The sequence below is a fragment of the Wyeomyia smithii genome, chromosome 1, assembly GCF_029784165.1.
Source record: "Wyeomyia smithii strain HCP4-BCI-WySm-NY-G18 chromosome 1, ASM2978416v1, whole genome shotgun sequence".
Taxonomy (NCBI): domain Eukaryota; kingdom Metazoa; phylum Arthropoda; class Insecta; order Diptera; family Culicidae; genus Wyeomyia; species Wyeomyia smithii.
In genome coordinates, this window is record NC_073694.1 from 9,535,813 (window position 1) to 9,557,314 (window position 21,502).

General features: G+C 40.6%; 1 protein-coding gene across 1 annotated transcript; it reads left to right on the forward strand.

The window, feature by feature from the left end:
* The first annotated feature begins 16,632 nt into the window (after positions 1–16,632).
* Positions 16,633–19,267, forward strand: LOC129722189 (uncharacterized). Its single transcript, XM_055675481.1, has 4 exons — positions 16,633–17,339; positions 17,425–17,787; positions 17,854–18,451; positions 18,494–19,267. The coding sequence occupies exons 1-4, from the start codon at positions 16,633–16,635 to the stop codon at positions 19,265–19,267; spliced, it is 2,442 nt and encodes an 813-aa protein (XP_055531456.1).
* The last annotated feature ends 2,235 nt before the right edge of the window (positions 19,268–21,502 follow it).

Here is a 21,502-nt window from a genome sequence, read left to right on the forward strand (position 1 = left end):
CATGTGCAATCCAACCGTAGCGACTTCGAACATAAGGATAGATCCAAAGCGCTTGGGCGCGCTGGAGGTTTCGGGATACGTGTCATTTCACCGTTGTTTAAAATAGTCATGTCGAAGTCATCGCAAAGGTTATAGATTAAAGAGGAGCGGTTATCATTGTAAGGGGAACCCCACGCCACGCCATGAGAGTTGAAGTCTCCCAAAATCAAACGTGGTGAGGGAAGAAGTTCTATTAAATCAAAGAGCAGCCGTTGCCCAACCTGTGCTCTGGGAGGAATATATATTGAGGCAATACAAAGCTCTTTACTTTGTATTGTCATTTGACATGCGACAACTTCGATGCCTGGAATCAAGGGGAGGTTAATACGATAGAAAGAATAGCACTTTTTAATCCCTAAAAGTACTCCTCCATATGGGGTGTCTCGATCAAGGCGAATAATATTAAAATCATGGAAGTTGAGATCAATATTTGAAGTAAGCCAAGTTTCACAAAGGGAAAATGCATCGCATTTGTTTTTATTTATCAAAACTTTAAACGAATCAATTTTTGGTAGAATACTTCTACAATTCCACTGTAAGACAGAGATAGAATCCTTCATATACGCAGTTGAATTAGGCATCGAAGGATACAATCGCTGCAAGGAGGGGCCATTGGGCAGTCAACTGCTTCAAAAATGATCTAACTGTTGGGAGGAATGCTGTAAGAAAATTTTTAATTGGATCAGGTATATTGAAATTTTCGAAAATCCAGTCCACAATATTAGAAAAATTCACCAATCCAGCATTTGTTTTGTCAACTGGATGTCCAAAAGGAGCAACTGGGGTTTTAGATGTTCCTGGAAGTGCTGGGAACTCCTTCTGAGACTTTAAATTACCAAGCCCAGGAGGGGTTTGCTTCGGTTTTTCCGTAGCACCTTTAGTTTTGGTTGTACTGTTCTTTCCACTTTGGGAAATCTTAGGACCTTTTCTGGGAAGCTTAGGGGAGGAAAGATTTTTCCTCTTTCTAGACTCCCCAAGATTGGCAAAAGAAGTTCCCTCTAGTGGTTCGTCAGAGTCGGTTTCATCTGAATACAACAGATCAAAGGGGTTCGCTGTTATGGTAGAAGTGGTCGTGGTCTTCTTGAGCATATCAGCGTAAGAACGCTTTGAACGCTCTTTGAGAGACCGTTTCAATTTATCCTTGCGCTGCATGTACACCGCGCATGTGGAGAGCTCATGCTGATTCTCCCCGCAGTGGATACATTTTTCAGCATTCGCACTACAGGAATCGTCGGCATGGTTTTCTCCACACTTACCGCACCGTGCCTTATTGCAACAGTAGGCGGCTGTGTGACCTAACTGCTTGCAATTGGTGCAGTTCATTAAACGGGGCACAAATAAGCGCACAGGAAGACGAACCCGGTGGATCAAGACGTGGCTCGGCAATGCAGACCCGGCGAACGTGACACGAAACGAGTCTGACGGAGTGTATACTTTTTTGTCGCCGACGAGCGACACAGATCGCAGTTGTTTAACCTCTAATACCTTAACCTCAGGAAGGCTGCTGTTTTTAAAACAGCCTACAGCATCCTTCAAGAGGCACTCGACGGACAAACTCGGATCGGTCACGACGCCGTCGATCTCCACGTCTCGGGCCGGTATGTATACGCGATACTCCCGAGTAAAGAGCTCGAAACAAGCTATATCGTTGGCCTGTTTCAGGTCATTGACCACAACACGGAGCTTGTTTGGTCTGACCTTGATTATTTCAGTCACGGCCTTGAAGCGTGACGTCAGGTCTTTCGAAATTTCGAACATATTGTTCAGGGATTTCGACTTAGGCCCTGCTTTTGGCCGGAAATATACAACGAAACGTGAACCTGCTGTTTCGTCAAGGTAGAACCTGGCACGAGGGGGAACTGAAGAGGGAACAGCGGGGGAAGGAGCAGGAGGGACAGGGTCAGGAGGGTTCGGTGTCGGAGGATCGACTTCCATTGTGCTAAGGCTAGCGCCCTAACACCGACAAGAAACACGTACCTTTTCTTGATTTCGAGCGATGCTCAAGTTGTCTTCGACAATGTGGTCACGTAATCGTTGGGTGCAGCAGCCGGCAGCCGGCAGCTGTGCGGATTTACACTTTCTTCTTTGTTTGTAGCTCTGGTTGTCTTCAACACAGCTAAACACCGAAACGATCGGTTCAGCAGCGGCGGTTCAGCTACGCAGCAACAAAGCAAACAATAGCGGATGACCTTCAAAGCGGAATTATTTGGCACTGCACAGCACTCGTTAGACCGGGACCGGGCAAGCGATGCCTTTTGTTCGATTACTTTTTGCGAATATATCGAGACGACCGATAAACACAACCGATGCGCTTGGTTGTTCGACTCGGAATGAGTGTACCTTTGCCTTTAGGTCGAAGGTTCCCATATCTTTTGTTTGGTGGAGTGCTTTTTCAAGCCAGAATATTTGGCGAAATATCTGCATTTTTGAATCAACGTGTGAATTGATTCAAAAATACAGGTTGGTAAAAGATTTTGAGTGTATTGCAAATCGAGGCTCCGTTGCGACCTGTTACCTCTGGCAAGAACGTCCCTATCTCATACCCCTGAAGATCAGGTCCCAATCTCGGTGGGAATTTTGGTCGTATGCTAACTAAGAAGAGTTTCTGTAATCGTCTGTTTTTTCCATATTGAGCGGCGTTTAACTGCGTCTGATTCGGAGCAGGCGGTTGAGCTATGGAATGCAGCGTCTTATCAGCCATCTCCAAAACGGCAGCCCCGTCAAGGGAACAAGCATCGCTATCCTAGTAAGGTAGTATGCCCAGAGTAACTAACCGAATAATTCAGACGAATCGACGAATACGAATCCAAACAATCGCTGTCGACCTCAAGGCTCATCTAGAGGGGCCACGAAGTTCTTGGTAAATTTGACAGGTTATTAAATTTTTCTGTCAAAGCGGATTTTCAACTCTTCCGCGTATTAGGGCTAAGAAATGAAGCAAATTAGACTTGCAGGACGACATAAGACCTAAGAATCGTAACTTCGTTTTGCAAAACTTGTTGCTGAAATTCTTTTTGGGGCCTTGAAGCACAGAGACCTCGTAGGAGGGGGGCGCGCAGCCAAAATCGTTGGGCACCACTGACCTAGACAAACGATCGACACTTGGAACATCATACTCGAACCGGCATGCGTGGTGTCAACGGAAATAAGCGAGGCATCAGTTTCACACCGACAATCGAAAGTTAAATGAGGCCTTCATTTGTGATTTAAGAGATCGTCATCGGACAAGAGCAGTTCTTCCGTCTTATTATTTGTAGACACAGTTCACCAGTGACTGGAAAAGCTCCAGGCTTATAAATTTCGCCGCAGCCAGAATATGGACAATTCGTAGCACATATTTTGCACGAAACACACATGGCATCACCCCAATGGCGCAGCCTGCTGTCAGACCGACCATATTCTGGTTGACAGACGGCATTTCTTTCGAGGCTCAAACTTCGACTCAGATTTAGATCACCAACCGATTCGCTCACAGCTGGTAACGTATACAAGTCGAGCACTCCGAGAGGGATACGGTTGGATATTCAGAGGTTGTCAGCTAACGAAGTGCTGCTCAGTTTACTCGCAAAATTAACCTTACGTCAAATCCTCGACAAGCTCAGAGAAGTGAACTTGCAGACTCATCGTCTGTTTATTGATTTCAAAGCGGTATACGATTCAGTTGAGCGCAACGAGTTAGTGTGCGACGTTAAACGACCTGAAGTAAGGTGATGGGCTCTCAAACTTGTTGTTTAACCTGCTTGAGGGTGCAGTATGAAGAGCTGGTGTGAAAAGAGACAGTACCGTTATCTCAAAGTTTCGTATGCTCCTTGGGTTTGCGGATGATATTGATATCGTCGGTATTACCTGCTGTGGTAAGGGCAATCGTACTTTTTAGGTGGGAAGAATCAAGAATTGGTCTTATCATTAACTCTACCAAAACAAAGTACATTATGGCTGTTAGAGAGCGTGGAAGTTCGTACCTTACAGGACGCTGATTCTCCCAGTGAAGCTATATAGCCATGAGTGTTGGTCGATGAAGGCGGCTGACCGGCGAGTACTTGGAGTCTTCGAGCGAAGGAACCTGCATTTGCGACAAACAGGAGAATGAAGTGTGGCTACCAATCAACACGCGAATATTATCAAGCTGGGAAAATACGACAGGCCACAATGGGCTGGCCACGTGGCACCCGACAGAGGTCGAAGACTTCGTGATAAACTTGGTACTCGTTGAATGTGTGGTATGGATGAAGTTGCATGACAATTGGAGAAGACTAGTCCAAGATCGAAAGATGTGGAGACGTATTCGGGATTCAGCAGTAGGTCTTTAGAGACCTGTCGTCATATAAATTAAAAAAAAAAATCATTTTTATTCCTTTCCCTTTTTCCTGTTTGACTTCAGGTCGTTTAGAATTGCATGAATATTGAGTTTTTAGATTTTGCTTTGAATTATTTTCTTTTTCCATTGTATATTTCTTATTTCGAAATAATTTATATAACTAATGATCTAATCGCTTTGATATTTATGTTTTGTTCTATTTCAAAAATATTCATATTCGATTTACATTTATTAATCTAATATTCAATATTAAATTGTTGGGAATATTCTTTTTATGTAGAACTGCGTATTTTTTCAGCCTCCCACATAGGCCTTCAAAATGAAAATCTATCGACAGAAAGGGGACAAAATATGTTCTTTTTTTAAATGCTTGCAAGTCGGTTTGTTTTTAACCGATTTTTTTTGTTCTAGTAATCAATAGGAACATCATACACGCATCCGCCCAAATGCAGAAAATTGGTGAACTATTGTACTATTGAAAATTTTCAAGCCTTGTTGAAACGAAAATTACGTCCTCGGATTAGTTGCTTGCTTCGGAGGATACGTAGCGCGTAAAAAAAAAACAAAAACCATGGAAATTTCGAGATTCGTGTTGAAAAACTTCATTTGCTAAAAGTTTTTAACGATTTTTGTTGAATACTTTTTGCAGTGTCATTTCCACGGTGTCGATGGATGTGGGGTGACGTGTTCCACTCAGAACAAACCTGAACAGATTCAATCCTAGCTGACTCCGGAAGATTTTTCGAGGTGGAAAATCTTTAAATTCATGCCAATAATCGCATGAGGAAATAAATACTCCTTCAAAACCAAAAAGACATTTCTGTAAATAAACACTGAAACCTAACGTTTTAGGGCGAAAAGGTATCAAATTGGCCCTCCTAATATGTACTACCAATTCAATCTCAAACTGAGCATGAAAGATCTTCAAAAAAATCTTGAAGTCGTAACATTTTAAAATAGACAACCAAAGTTTTGCATAAAAACGCAATGAAATCCACTTGAAACCATAAAAATTCAAATAGAAACCCAAAAAAAAATCTTTGAATGACAGCTTGCCGTCAAACTAGAGACATGAAAAAGATTTTAAAAATGCTCAAGTTTTGTCAAAATTCTTCGTTAAAATCAAATTTCAATTGGAGGTCAGAAATAGCAATTATGGTTCCTGCAGCAAAAATTTTATAATGCCAGAAAGCTTTAAAAAAATAATTTTGTTTTGAAAGTAAAAAATTTAAATTATTGTAAATTAAAATTCAAAAATCCTGAACCTGAAAACACAAAACAAGTTTAAGAAACTAGACCGGAGAGGCAAACATAGATTTAAAGTGGTGATAAACTTCTAATAAAGTCTGCAATAGATTAACAACCTTTGCAAAAAAAAATTCTAAAACTGAGTCTAGAGAAAGCAAAAGCGATTTTTAATTATTTTTGACATTATCGAAGTATGCGTTTAAATACCAGAAAATGGGTGATAATGAGGCTAAGAAATGCAAAAAAAAAAGGATTCTTAAATAAATTTACAGGGTGACAAAAAAGTCCGGTCACACAGGAAAATCTCAATATTTCAAAGAATAAGAAGAAAATCTGAATCTGGCTTTCATAGCTTTATTCAGTAACTCATAAATATACTTTACAGACGATATCTCGGAATTACACCACCTTTCTCTGATCGAACCAGTTTCAGACGTCTCGGAAAGTCGTCGCAAGCGGCGCGCACGTGCTCCATCGGCTTCTCGTCCCAGATTTTCGTGATAACTCGCTTGAATTGCTCCAAATTTTTTATTTTCGACATCATGTATCCCCACACGAAATAATCCAGTGGATTCAGATCCGGAGACGACGGAGGCCATTCATTCTTCGAAATGAAATCGGTCAAGTTTTCCTCACACCACGCCTGAACAACCTTTGCGGTGTGGGATGGGGCGCCATCTTGCTGGAAGCAGTAGTAATCGTCTTCAGACAATAGTTCAGCTTGAGGCAGAACATTTTTATTCAAAACCGTGTCCAGGTAGTACGCTGCGTTGATTTTGACCCCTTTATCGATAAAAATAAGAGGCAGTTTACCTCTCTTGCAAATGGCTCCCAAACCATCACTGACGTCTTATTTCGGAACCGGGAAACGTTCAGCTTGTCCGCAGGAGCTTGCTGGAGGCTCACACTCCAAACTCGATCATTTTGGCGATTGACTGTTTGTTCCAAAACGAACAGTTTCTCGTCCGAAAAAATAATCTCGTCGTCTGCGCGCCAACCGAGCAACTCCCGCGACCGTTGGTACCTCTTGTCCTTTGTAGCTTTGGTAACCCCATAAACCACCTGTTTTTTGTACGGTCAACGCATCTTAGGCCTCTGAGTTATCCGTCAAATTTACCAAGAGCTTCGCGACCCCTTTGCTGACCGCTGAACCCTGGTTAGAACCACTGAACTAGATACATATGCATGACATACGTTTTATAAGATTTCCTCTAAAGTATTGCTGTTAATGAGTAAATGTTACTTCTGTTAGGTAGATTAGATTTAAAAGGCACCAAAATTATTGTTTAGGAATAGGATAGATTATGCTAGAATTAGCAATAAATTTTCAAGATATTGAATAGTCACCCAAAGACTGTACATGTAGTCGATAAAAAAAGAACTTTGTACATACCATAAAAAGACGGTGAAGAATTGCATTAATAGTTTCCAACCCTGAGAACCCATTACTAATGTCGTTTTCGTTTTTGCGGTGTAGCTTCTCCGCGGACTACACTTTGTCCTATAGCTGTTTTTTTTTCATTTTCCGGACTATCCCGGACTACCCTTTTTCTGTCCCGGACAGTCCGCCAATGAAACAGAGTGCAGTTTTGAAGACACCAAGACACTCACACGTATGTGTCAAAATTTAAAAAAAAAATGTGTCAAAATCGGTTTGCTTTGATTATCGCGGGTCAAACATCAGGTTGGATTTTATTTATTTTATTTGTTATTTTGTAATTTTTCAGTAAATTGGCAAATTTTTCGTACAGTAGCACAAACGCGACAAAAAGACAAAAAGATGATGACCAAAACAAAAGTGACAGCTACCTCTGGTATTACGCACACCATTGCAACTGCTCGGAAAGTGTTTTTTTTTTAGCTGCAAATAGTAGATCGGGACGGTATAGTCCTGCCGTAAAAACGAATCCAGCTTTACACGAGCGGTAATGGCGGATGGATCTGACATTCAATGTAGGTTGTCAAAATATAGTTCATTGGATATTTCCCTTAAACTAGTACTTTTTGGATGGATTTGGAAAAATCCATTGAACTAGTAGTATGACAACCTCTATTATGTGTCAAATCCATCTATCTAAATTCAGTTCAATGGAAATATCCAACGAACTAGCAGTTTGACAACCTACATGAAATGTCAAATCCATCCGCCATTACCGCTCGTGGAAAGCTGGATTCGACATTACATTTCAAAAGTTTCAGTTCAATGGTCAGGCGAATATATCGCCAGTGCATTAGGGCGGTAGTGCAGAGGCCGTCACGTGTTCGACTATGCGTTTTCCAAGCGAAGTGAGAATTTGACAAGTGTAAAAGCGAAAGAGAGAGAGAGAGAGAGAGAGAGAGAGAGAGAATAGGGCGAAAGTTACATCGTACAACGAAGTACAAAGATTTGTTTTGAATAGTTTATCTGCCACGAAGCTTTGTATGTCCTGCATGTATCTAGTCCTTAATCTCTTTAAATCAGGTGAGTTATTGGTTGTTAACTCTCCTCAAAAAGGCGGTGGATAGCCGACCATAGAGTCTGGGTATTTCCTGAACTTATTGTTTACTACAAATTACTTAGAAAATGATCAAATTATCGCGAAAATTTGAGTTGTCAAAAAAGACGTGATCTTCAAAAAGTTTACACAACAGTATTTAATAATTGAAAAAAGTGTGACAACTAGTAGGTAAATGAAAAAAACACAAAAAAAAAACAAACACAAATTAAATATCACTAGAAAAAATATCGGCGAAAGGTGAAAAATCGTAGTGGTTATTAACAATTTCTGGGTAAATAATAAGCGTTCGGAATGCTTATTATTTACCCATATATTTTCGAAAATTCTTGAAAAATCATCAAATAGTTCTCGAAGTTGTGCAATTTTTTTAAAAATGCTTTCTGTAAATTATTTAAAAACCGTAAAATATCAAAAAATTTTAACGATCCATAAAAAATCAAAAAAGAGTTTTTTTCGGATGGTGATAAAAAAAAATTAAGACAAATAATTGAGCTTGGTAAACTTCCCATGGATGGTAACAGACTTCCTGTGCACGTGCTTTTTTCTCAAGCGACGAGAGAAATCTTTCTCTCGCTCGTAGAATTTCCATGTACGTGCGACGAGACGAGACAACGTCACATGCGATTTGCAGGTTGCTCTTTCGCTTCTCTTTCGGTTCGGATTGCGATGCGCAAGCGATGTTCCGTCGCACTACGAATTGAGCGAGACGCCTGTACTGTACATACATGATACAGCTCGTGAGACTTTCTCGTGTACCAGGCTCAAAGTAATACTTATTTTGTGCTGTTCTGTTAGGGAAAGTCAATTTTATTCGATTTAAATGGAACTTTGCACTCGTGTTTAACTTGGCAAACTGTGTATTTTTTTTAAACTTTTTGGGCCAAAGTGAATTGTTAATGAACACTTGATTTTGGTTAGCAAAAAATAAAGTTAAATAGTAAATTTTTTTCAAAATGATCGTTTTAGATTCGACTGTGAAATATTGATTGTATGTACCCAGTGTCTTCAGCAAGTTTATTCCATATAACAAGGCCTTTCTTTTGGCATTTCGGTTTTTTTATCAATCCCCCTAGTAGTTCGATATAAAAACTATTTTTTCTAATTTTCAAAATACCAGATTGCTTTCTTCAGCAAAGTTGTAGGAAAATATATAAGAAAAAGAATTGCTGAACACTGTAATCTTCTAACTGTACGTCTGATATGACGAAGCAGAGTTTTACGAGGAACACTCCTCAAAATTAATTTTTCGGCCATAACTTTTTCTGTAATCGTCGAAACAATTCAAAATGTTCTAAAATTTTGTTTATTCTGCTAAACCTTGCATTTTTGTAGAATATATTGGTTTGCTATTTTTATTTGTTGTAAAGATATTTCTAGTTTTTTTTGCTGAAAATAACCATGTTTTGAGTCCATATTTCGGCGAAGGTTGCAGATAGTAGCAAACCAGACTGTATGCATTTGAAAGTTTGTCAAAAGAAATGTATTACTCATAAGAGTTCAACTGTTTCTAGTTGTATCCAACCGAGTACTGAATGAAAGGAAAACACCCCTCAAAATTAGTTTTTTGACCATTACTTTTTCTGTGATGTTTCGACGATTCTAAGATGTTCTAAGATTTTGTTCATTCTGCTAAACCTTATAAACAAATGCTTTGACAACAAAAGCTAGTCGAACTTTTTGATTGAAAATGTTTACTAAAACCTCCTAAAATCATAAACTTTATTTTTTTCTTGGAAAATTACATCTGGTTTTCTTCCGTTTTTAAATCATTTTTAATAAATACTTCAAATAGTTAAACATTAGGGATAAAATTTTGAGGCATGAATAAAAAAGTCCCTGCTGTGCTTAAAGACGCTCTGAAGCACCATTTCAAATTTTACTTTTTTCTTCAAAATGCAATATTTTACACTCACTTTAATTGGTCTACAAAGTATTTTGCTTAAATTAACCCGAAAGTATTTTTAAATCATGTGAACGGGAAAGGTTTACAAAATCAGATTTCTCATTTCTTTTTTTCTCAAAATAAGTTATTTAGATAGACATTTTAGTCCAAAAAGTGCGATGCCCGCCTCCACCCAAAATCATGAGAGCATGAATGTTTTGCAAAATGTTTAATTTGATTTTTTTTTTATAAAAGTTTACATTCAATAAAAATATTTACATTTCATTCCACTATCCTGAAATTTAAACCAGAAATTTTGTTATAACTTCGGATTTCTTCGAAAAGAAAATGAGAAAAAAATTAACTCTTAATTTTTGTTTGTCAAATAAGATAAGGTGTTTGTTTATAATTTATTTTGACCAAAAAAGGTTTTATTGCGGTGTATTTTTTTTGTAAGCATTATTAGTTCCCTTCTCGTGAGTCTGAAAAAATTGCCCGTTCGCGAAAAATATTCAGTTTGTTAAGTCAGGTACGTGTGCTGAGATTCAGCCAAATTAAAAATGGTAGATATACGATGATGATAGGACATTTGGCATGATAACACTCAGGACTCAAATTGACGCAGACCATCTTTCTAGGATAAACACTCCGCATTTGACGAATCGAACGTTGAAATGGTTGAAATTCATTCATAAATTCCATGTTGCACGTTATAAAACATATATTTACTAGATAATATAACACCGTAGCATTGAATTGCATTTTCGTCTCCGGTATCGAAAGTATCATGTATCAGCGACATGATTCGAGCGACGCGTCTCCCACAGTTACTCAAAGATTTGTGTCTTCGATACAGTATGAGCCCTCAGACCCTTCTGGAGGTGCATTAGTTGGAAAATTTCATAAAACAATATAACTAAGATTATTACAAAAGTTTACATCGTTGCACAAGGTAATATTCCCCTAACAGCAAAAAGAGATCAGATTACTATAAATACGAGTATATATAGTCGCATTAGAGTTAATGTGGCTTTAGAATCATATATCTGATTTGCAATATCTATACCTTATTTGAAAATTCTATCCAACACCTTTACCCCCAACATGTATTGAAAAATATAAAATTGATTATATTGGTTCTGTTATTTTTAACTCCCGAAAGGCTTGTACTCGAATTAAAAATCACATCTAATCTTATAGGTACAAAACAGAACATGATTTTCTTTGGAATGGTTTCTATTATATAATAGTCAATGACATCTTAAACTACGACAGAAACTCACAGCATCTCCACGTTAACCAACACTAACATCTAACTAACACTCTGCATCTAATATATTTGTTTCAGTTAAAAATACCATGCATTTTTATACCGTTCGCAAAGAAAATAATAATATATAAATATGGTAGCAAAACGTTCTTCATTATTGTTAACAAAAGTCGGATTAATCAACATATGAATTGATAAACAAATGAATTAGTTTCCACACCATTCATTATTCAAACGGTGCTCTGACGCAAGCTCCTATAACACCGTAAATAATAAATCACATAAAATCTCCTGCCTTCATCCCTTTGGGCAAAACCAATTTCTTCCTTGCGCCATCAGCGCAAAGCAATATGTGAAACTAGCTCGCGAGACGAGCTCACGAGAATTTGCGCGCAAGCTGTCTCGTGTGCGCAACGCCCATGCACCGCGCTCGTTACGTTGAGAGACGAGATATCTTCGTGTACGTCGCAAAAGAAATTCCATGCGACGAGACATGGCTCGTACGTATTGCAAGTTCTCTCGCTCGCATGTGGCGCACAGCACAAAACGACTGAATGAGAAACGAGACTTGTAGCGCAAAGCGCATTGTCTCTTTTCTGTACGAGCGAGATTTCAGGAAGTCTGGATGATAACGATAGTAGCTCACTTGCAAAAAATCATCAGCCTTCCGCCAGTTAGGCAAATTATTCGCCGTGACGGACAAAAATATGTGTGTTGGTATTTTTGAGTTTATTTCGTTTTATTCAGCAATTCCTCCTCAGTTTTCGCGACAAAATTGTTGGTGTAGATCTTACGCTTTAGGTTTGACCTCACATTCTCGCAGCTGGAGGACGTTGGACGTTGGAGGATATGGGTACCACATCGATCGGCCACCGCCAGATCCGGCCAGAACAGCGCGTCTTCGCACTTCGTACTATAAATTTCCCTGTTTACGGCCAGTCCGGAGCGAAAGGAGAGCGACTTCGACATCCCCTTTTCACTGATTGTCAGCCACAGCAGCACCTTCTTCTGGAACTTGTGTGAAATGTGAAACTCACCTTGAAGCTTATTTCGTCCTATCGGGGAGTGAAATGCCAGTCGTTGCCATCAAGGGTGAGAGAGGCCTCAACGTCCATTACCACCACAACGAAACGATTGGTCGGAAAATCGTCGGAAAATCGATTCAGCCGTTGTGGACGGGCGGGACTGTCGCTTCCTGGCGTGTATGTGCATGTTAGCCAGGTACTTTTTCACTGTTTAGGTGGTTGTACCGACCTCCCGGCCAAGCGCAGGCAGTGATGTAGCCACTTTTCCTTCGGTCTTTCTCTTCAGCATCCTTTGGAGCTTTTTGCCGCTCAGAAAACCGGGCTTCCTTTCGATGTAATGATTGTTGAGTGCCAAGATTTTTTAGATGCCTGAATGGGTGTACCCGGTGTCCACAAAGTGCCGCATGATGTCCGTTTTTGAGGCGGCGGGGTACCGTACTTTGAACGGGCACACTTCTGAACGGATTAGATTCACTGTTTTCGCCATCACGGGTAAAGTGCGGCTGGAAGAACTATCATTTTTTTCCTGCTGACTCATGGGTTACTATGATAGATGCTGCATTGGTAGTTTCTGCAGTGCGTGTGAAGCATTAAAAATCAGCAATTTTTGTCTATTATTTTATTGCTAACGTTAAAAAGTGTTATCAGTAAATAAAATCTACAAAAACAGTTTAAAAAACGGTAGAAACCCGTTAGCATTGAGAGAAATAAAAAAAATGAATACTAGTAACTAGTTAACGTTGTGTGTGATTTTTTTTAGAGATTTCATTCGAATTGAATACATCTGATTAATGTTCCGCTTTGAGGGAGAAAAAATTGAACTGAGAAAATTTAACAATTGAACATCAAAAAATTTAGACACGATGATCTTGTTCAGAAAAAATTCTACTGACATGTTTCGGCAGTTTTTGTGCCTCTTCAAGAAACCTTGACGTTGGGTAATTGTACTAGATAATTGTACTAGAATAAAATATCTGTAAAGAAGACTGAGAAAGTTCTGAAAACTATTTACACAACTTTTACCAGTCGTGTGTTTGATTTTCTATTTTTTATTGCTTGGTTTTATGCTTTTTAGCTCCACTGTTTTGTAAAACCCATCCAAAGTTGTGGTACCACATTCCGATTCGTAACGCACCAAAGGATCTGAAGGCACTGTTAAAGTTGGAATGCTGAATTTTGCTCATTTTTGTTCAGTGTATGGAGATGTCTTATCCCCCGAGCCCGTTTTGACAGTTTTTATTACTTTTTATTGGTAATTTTCTTGATTTTAACGTTTCCGGTTAGTTTACATCAGCATTGAAATGTTTATTAATAAAAACAGCTACCGTCGCGTACGGATGTTAAAACTATACAGTCCATTTTGAGTTTTTTATTTGACCGCTTAATTTCGTCCGAAACATTTGGTCCTTCACCCCGGATAATGAATCGCACGGATAACAGTGGAAGTTTTAAGTGATCGATCATAAACCGGTAGAATTAGTGATTTCTGGTTCTAGAAGAAACTAGAAAAGTGTTTTTCGAGTCAGCCATAGGGGCAGGCTGAAAAATTAATTTTGCCGATAAGCGACCGAAGGAAAAAGTGAAACGAAGTCTTGCTACCATAGTTGTGGCATTTTTGAGCACGGTGCATGCTAGTGAAATGGTCTTGAAGAGCTTGAAAAGTTTTTTCGCATCACGTGTTTTTAGTGTGGAAGCCATTTTGTAATGGCTATTGAAGCGTAGTTGAGAGCATAGAAAAGTGGACGAAAAAATTGTGTGCCGCGAGTGCCCTTTGCTTTGCTTGAATCGGTGTTTGTTAATTCCATACCGGTACGGTGCTTACATTGGTATGATGAACGATTTATGATTCGACACCGGTGCAGTGAAATAAATGATTGAAAAACCAAAACAAGTAAAAAAGGAATCGGCGAGTGGTATGCTGTTGCGCTCCGGAAAATTGAAAAGAGTGTTATTCCCGTCGCCCGTTGCCTCTCCACCCTGTTCTCCATTATTTTATACACCCAGAGCAACATTCCCAGAGGCAGCTTTGACTCCGTTTAAAGGTGTGCGTGAGCAGAAAGAAGCACAAGAGAGTCAGCAACGAAAGAAGAAGATGGCTGATACGGTGGCTGCTCTGGATGAGTGTCTGACGTCGACCAGAGGTAAGGTTGTTAGAATACAACAAGCGATTATTGCTGCCGACCATGACCACGGTAAGTTTAGCATACATGCCCTCAAATTATATGTTAAAACCGTTGACGCAGCCTATGACGACTTCAATGGGTTCCTCAATCGGGTCTACCTTGCTGATTTGACTCAAAGGAAAGCTTTTGAACCCAAGTTCATCGATTTTGAGGAATTGTATCAATTCGTGAGCATTTCTTTGGCGGAAATGATACAACAACATGAAGATGAGCAAAAGGCTGTAGCAGAGCTAGCCCTGACTGAAAGTAGAAAATTTGAGAAGCCAAGCTCCATTTGCCAAGCTGGCAGTAGTGGAACAACAGCTCCAGTTCAGATAGTACCATCTTTATTACTCCAACAAACACCGCTACCAATTTTTGACGGTAGTTATGAGAACTGGTACAAGAGATCGATTCACCGATATTGTGAACAAATGCAGTGGAGACTCCCCAGCCACGAAATTACATTTTCTCGATAAAGCTTTAGTCGGGAAAGCTAGGGGAGCGATCGACCAACAAACGTTGAACGATAATAACTATGATGGAGCTTGGAGGCTACTAGTAAAAAAATTTGAAAATTTGCGCATGGTTGTTCAGGCTCACATTACACAGTTGCTGTCGCTAAAGCCGATGACGAAAGGTTCCCATGCAGAATTGACCAGTTTACTTGATGTAGTCGAAAAGCGATTGGAATCACTCGAGTTCCATAGCTTGAAAATGCAGGACAACTTGTCGGAGGCTCTGATTGTCAATTTGGTCATTTCCAAGTTGGATATTGACACTAGAAAGGCTTGGGAGGCCACCGTGGAACACGGTAAGTTACCGAAGTATAAGCAAACCATGGATTTTCTCCGACAGCATTGTTATATGCTTGAACGGTGTGAGCCATCGTTTGGAAAATTAAAAAAATATTCCGCCAAATCCTCGAGTTGCTGGTATTATTAGTAAGGCGCACGCAGTAGCTATTCAGCAGAAACCCAATTGTGTGGTGTGCAACTCCGATCATCTAATTGAGATGTGTGACACGTTCGAAGGGTTTAATATAAATAATCGATACATGAAAGCGGAACAAATGGGATTATGTTTCGCTTGTCTGAAACGACTGCAAACTGTAAAACCGATAGCAGCAAACTGTGTTCGTGCAAAAAGAAGCATCACCCGCTCATGCATTACGATGAGAAGAAGGAGTCTACTGAAACGGCAACGGGCAGTGTTGAGACGAAAGGAGTTGCTGGAGGCTCCGATTCATCCAGTTTAGAGCAGATCGTAGCCAAATGCGAGGCTTCTGTTGTTCCGAATCTCTCGGTGGAGCAGGTGCTTTTGGCAACGGCGGTAGTCGATATTTTCGACAGCAGAGGTGTTGCACATAAATGCCGTGCAATGCTTGATTCTGGTGCAATGGCGAGTTTTGTATCAGAAAGAATCGGTGACTTGCTGGGTTTGCACAAAGAGAGCGTGAACGTTCCGGCTATTGGCGTAAACGGAGCTAAAACTACAGTAAGGTTTAAAATCAACGCTGTAGTGAAGTCTAGAACGACGGAGTGCAGCTTTCCCCTGGATTGTTTAGTGGTGCCTCGAGTTACGGGAGCATTGCCATCGATGAAACTGGACACATCTAGCTGGCCAATTCCGGAGACTGTAAGGCTGGCTGACCCGCAGTTCTTTCAACCGAGTCGCGTTGATTTGTTAATCGGTGCCGAAAGATTTTACGAATTGCTTCAGGATAAGAAGATTGTCATGTCAAAGGATCTCCCCTTACTGCAAAAAAGTTTACTGGGATGGTTGGTTGCCGGACCAGTATATAATAGTCCGAGTGTTGTGAGTGTGAAGGTGTTTCAAACTGAATCTGCCAACGAATCAAGACTTGAGAAGCTGATAAGGCGTTTTTGGATGATCGAAGAGCAGGCGCACGACCCCTTGGAGAACGATGACTGCGAGCGTCACTTCAAGGCAACGTATGCTCGAGCAGAGGACGGAAGGTTTATAGTACAGCTACCCTTCCGTGAAGATGCGGGCAACCTTGGTGAATCCCGTAATCAAGCAGAAAAACGCTTCAAGGCATTGGAAACCCGACTCGAACGAGACCCAGAAATGAAAAAAATGTATTGCAACTTTATACACTAGTATATTGATCTCGGTCATGCAAAAATATTAAAAACTGATGAGATAGGAATTGATGGTGCGTACTACATGCCACACCTTGGCGTCTTCAAACCTGATAGTTCGTCAACGAAATTGAGAGTGGTCTTCAACGCGTCCGCTAAAACAACGACGAACTTATCGCTGAACGATGTTCTAATGGATGCTCCTATCGTCCAGAGTCCATTATTCGACATCATTGTACGTTGGAGAATGCCAAAGTATGCATTCACTGCGGATGCCAGGCAGATGTACAGACAGGTTTTGATGCACCCTGCTCATACGAAATACTTGAGATGCCTGTTTCGGGATGACAGGACGCAACCCTTAATGGATCTGGAGTTGCTCCGAGTGACGTATGGGGTTGGCCCTGCTGGATTCCTGGCCACACGATCGCTAATACAACTAGCTAAAGATGAACAGAACGATTTCCCGAAAGCCTGCGAGGTGGTTTTGAAGTCGTTTTATGTCGATGATGTGCTAACCGGAGCTGATACGCTAGAAGAGGCGCAGAAGCTTCGTAAGGATTTACTACTGCTACTGGGAAGAGGTGGCTTCAAGCTGCACAAATGGTGCGCGAACGAAGCAGCCATCCTGGAAGGAGTGCCATTTGAGGATCGAGAGAAGCAAATGTGTTTCGAAAAAGGTGACGAGAGTGGTGTGATAAAAACTCTCGGTGTGCTGTGGGACCCAGCGAATGATGTCTTTATGTATCGAGTGAAACCTATGAATGACTGTTCGTTACCTCAAACCAAGAGGCAAGTGCTCTCCGAAATTGCCAGACTCTTTGACCCTCTCGGTATGTTGAGTCCGACAATAGTGTTGGCTAAAATAATAATGCAGAGGTTTGCAGAGGTTATGGTTGAAGAAAATCGATTGGGACGAGTTGATTCCTATTGAAGAGTTGAAGATTTGGAACAAACTAAGATTCGAGTTGTGCGCAATCAACAATCTGAAAATACCTCGTCGTGTCACCGTTAATAATACTGCGGTTTACGAGATACATGGATTCTCGGATGCGTCTCGTTCCGCTTACGGTTGCTGTGTGTACTTGCGTTGCATTACCGAAGATGGCATCATTGAAGTGAAGTTACTGTGTGGCAAGTCACGAGTCGCACCATTGAAGGAGTTGAACCGTGAGGAGAAGGAGGGAGCGCCGCTGGAAGAGTTAACCATGCCAAGATTAGAGCTACGTGCAGCAGCGCTGTAAGCAGACCAAGTAAAAAAAGTGCGCGAAATCCTAGGTTCTAACATTTCCCGTGTCATACTGAGGTCCGATTCGACTATTGTGTTGAGTTGGAATAAAAGTTCGAAACCGAACCTACCTGTGTTTGTCCGTAATCGAATCGCGGAAATTCGTAAACTGAGTTGTGATGCCAAATGGCTACACGTAGGAACGAAAGAGAATCCGGCAGACTTAGTGTCCAGAGGGGTGCTCCCCATTGAACTGATGAAAAGTGACTTGTGGTGGAACGGACCAAAGTTCCTTCGTGCGAGTATAACTGAAGAAACATTGCAAGAAAAGACCAAAAGCTTGAGTGAGGAAGTGATTACAGTGACAGCGATAACTGTGCCCGAAGATGAGTTGTATAAGGTAATTCAGAATAGTAGTAACTTTCGCCGCTTGCAAAGAGTATTTGGTTATGTCATGCGATTTATTTCTAACTGTCGTGCAAGGCGCAGTAAAGAAAGGATTCGCTGTGGAAAGCTGAACGCCACAGACTTTCGTGACTCATTGTACACAATGGTGAGGATCGTACAAAATGCGGTATATCGCGGCGAAATCAAGAACGTTTTGAAAGGTGAGCCAGTGAACGGTAAAATACGAAATTTTAACCCTATCTATGAACCGATTGAACGGTTGCTACGAGTAGGCGGTTGACTCAAGAATTTCATACTACCGTTCGACCAGAAGCATCCGCTAATACTACCGGAGAAAAACAGGTTCACTGATTCTATTATTGAGGCTATTCACCGCGAAGAGCTGTATGTTGGTCCGAATGGTTTATTGGCCAAAATTCGACAACAGTTCTGGCCAGTAAATGCGGAGTGTACCATCAAACGTGTCTTGGGAAAGTGTCTTAAATGCTTCAGGTTACATCCGAAGGATGTACAGCAGTTCATGGGCAATTATCCAAGCTCGCGTGTCACTCCTGCTGATCCGTTTGCTAGAACGGGAGTAGACTACGCTGGCCCCTTCGTGTTAAAGCAAGGGAGGGCGAAGGCTCGAAGCAAGGCATACGTCAGTGTCTTTGTCTGTATGACAACTAAAGCGATTCATTTAGAGTTGGTAAGCTCCTTAACTTCTGATGCATTCTTGGGTGCCTTACATCGCTTTGTTGGGCGTCGCGGAAACGTCAATGAGATGTTTTCCGATAACGGAACAAACTTTGTTGGAGCTGAGCGTCAATTGGTTGAATTGAAGGAGTTACTTAGATCACAGATGTTGGAAAGAAAACTCGAGGAATTCTGTCAGCCTCGTGGAATCTGTTGGAAGTTTAACACTCCGAAGGCTCCACACCAAGGTGGGCTCTGGGAAGCTGGGGTAAAAAGTATGAAGAGCCACCTGTACAAAGTGATGAATGAATCATATTTCACATACGAAGAGATGACAACGTTATTGGTTCAGATAGAGGCTGAATTCAAGGCCCATGGTACAACAAAGCGACGACCCGATGGATTATGAAGCGTTGTCACCAGGTCATTTCTTGATTGGCCGTGAATTGACAGCAATCGCTGAGCCAATCTACGTTATTCCCAAGGAAAACACACTATCACGGTATCAATTAGTTCAAAAACGGAAGCAGTGGTAACAGTACGAACCAGCACTAAGGAGTACACACGACCTACAACGCAAATTGCTGTACTACCCATAAATGATGCAGATCCGGCCGACCAGACTGATCAGGTTGAAGATTGAGCCTTCTGGCTCCGCGGGGTGGATGTTAAAGTTGGAATGCTGAATTTTGCTCATTTTTGTTTAGTGTATGGAGATGTCTTATCCCCCGAGCCCGTTTTGACAGTTTTTATTACTTTGTATTAGTAATTTTCTTGATTTTAACGTTTCCGGTTAATTCACATCAGTATTGAAATGTTTATTAATAAAAACAGCTACCGTCGCGTACGGATGTTAAAACTATACAGTCCATTTTGAGTTTTTTATTTGACCGCTTAATTTCGTCCGAAACAGGCACCATTCGATTCGTTATGACATCCCGAATATCTGGTCAAAATTTCAGATTCTTCGCACGGTACATTTTTGAGTAATGCCTTTTTGGAGGTCATGAAGTACAAAAAAGTGATATGAAAACGACGAAATATTCATTGTAAAGCACGTTTTTCAACCACCATTACATGAAATAACTTCCAAAATATTTTTTACGTATTCCAAGTATTATATTTTATGACATTTACAATAGGTGGAAAGATTTTTTTTTGGAAATTCTACAGTGCACAGTGGTGAAAAGTTGACTTTATGTACTCAATGTCTTCAGCAGAATTGCTTTATAGAACAAGGCCTTACTCTTGGCGTTTTTGGTTTTTCGATCAATCCAGCTAACAGTAAAATAAAAAAAATATTTTCTTAATTTTCAATATATCAGATTGCTTTCTTCAGCAAAGTTGTGGAAAAATTTAAAAGAAAGAAGTTGCTGAATATTGCGATTCCCTATCTGCTCGTACGTCGGACACAACGAAATAGAGCTTTTTATGGTACACCCCTTCTCAATGTCGGTTTTTTGTCTATAACTTTTCCTGTGATTGTCAAAACAATAAATTTCACAAAGTCATGAGGGAAGCTTAGCTGAATAAATAAAATCATGGAACATTTTGAATTGTTTTGACCATTACAGACAAAAAAAAAAGATTTTAAGGAGGGGTCTTCCACAAAAAACTCTCTTTTGTCGTGTCCAACGTACAGGTAAAAGATCGTATTGTGATGGATTTCACGTCGAATTACATTTCTGAACTCAAACGAAACGAAGGCAGCCTTCGACCGAATGATCATCGAATACTGCTGAACAATATTTCCCGTCTTGGTGCTCACGGTTCGTTCAGTGGCTTGAATCATTCCTGTGTAATAGAATTATGCAAGTTAAGCTTGGATCAGGTGTATCGTCTGCGTTCACGAACAAGTCCGGTGTACCACAGGGTAGTAACCTAGGACCGCTTCTTTTCATTATTTTCTTCAACAATGTCGCTGATGCACTTGGGATTGGTTGCAGATTAGTTTACGCCGATGATTTGAACATATACTTGAGGATTCGCGCCATCGAGGATCGTTATCGTCTACAATCACTTTTGAATGCTTTGTGACGTGGTGTAAACTGAACTCTCTAATTTTAATTACTGCAAAATGTAATGTGGCGGTTTGCATTAAAGCGCCAATATTTTTCAATTACGCTGTCGTCGGAGAAGTGCTGCGTAGTCGATTACGTCAACGATCTTGAAGTTATTCTAGACCGAAAGCTGACTTTCGATAAACACTGTGCTGCATTTGTTTCGAAAACAAGTGGGCAATTAAAATCCATTGCAAAAATTGGACGTGACTTCAAGTAAGCTCTCTACTAGAAAACGTAAATGTTGTTTGGAGTCCGCATCAGCTTTCTTGGAATCTGCGCCTCGAGCGTATACATAGACGTTTCAATCGCTTGGCCCTAAAAGACTTACCTTGGCGTGAATTTGTCAATCTGCCTCCCTACCCGGGTTGTAGCCGCCTGCTTGGACTTGACACTCTAGAACGTCACTGCAAGTTACAGTAGGCTACATGTATTGCATGTAAATGCGGAACTGGATTCCCCGAAGTTGCTGTCCTCAATGGTTGAGGCCCTCTTCGATGCTTATGAACCAATTTCATCGTACGAACTTTGGTTATTATGAACCTGTTACTTTTTGTGTTTGGTTATTATGAATTTTGAATGAA

Bases quoted from the DNA above. Each gene is read 5' to 3' on its own strand.
- LOC129722189 (XM_055675481.1), top strand. From the start codon at position 16,633: ATGCCACACCTTGGCGTCTTCAAACCTGATAGTTCGTCAACGAAATTG. The intron at 17,340-17,424 runs GCAAGTGCTCTC...ATAATAATGCAG, and splicing joins TCGTTACCTCAAACCAAGAG to AGGTTTGCAGAGGTTATGGT. The intron at 17,788-17,853 runs GTAAGCAGACCA...TGTCATACTGAG, and splicing joins GAGCTACGTGCAGCAGCGCT to GTCCGATTCGACTATTGTGT.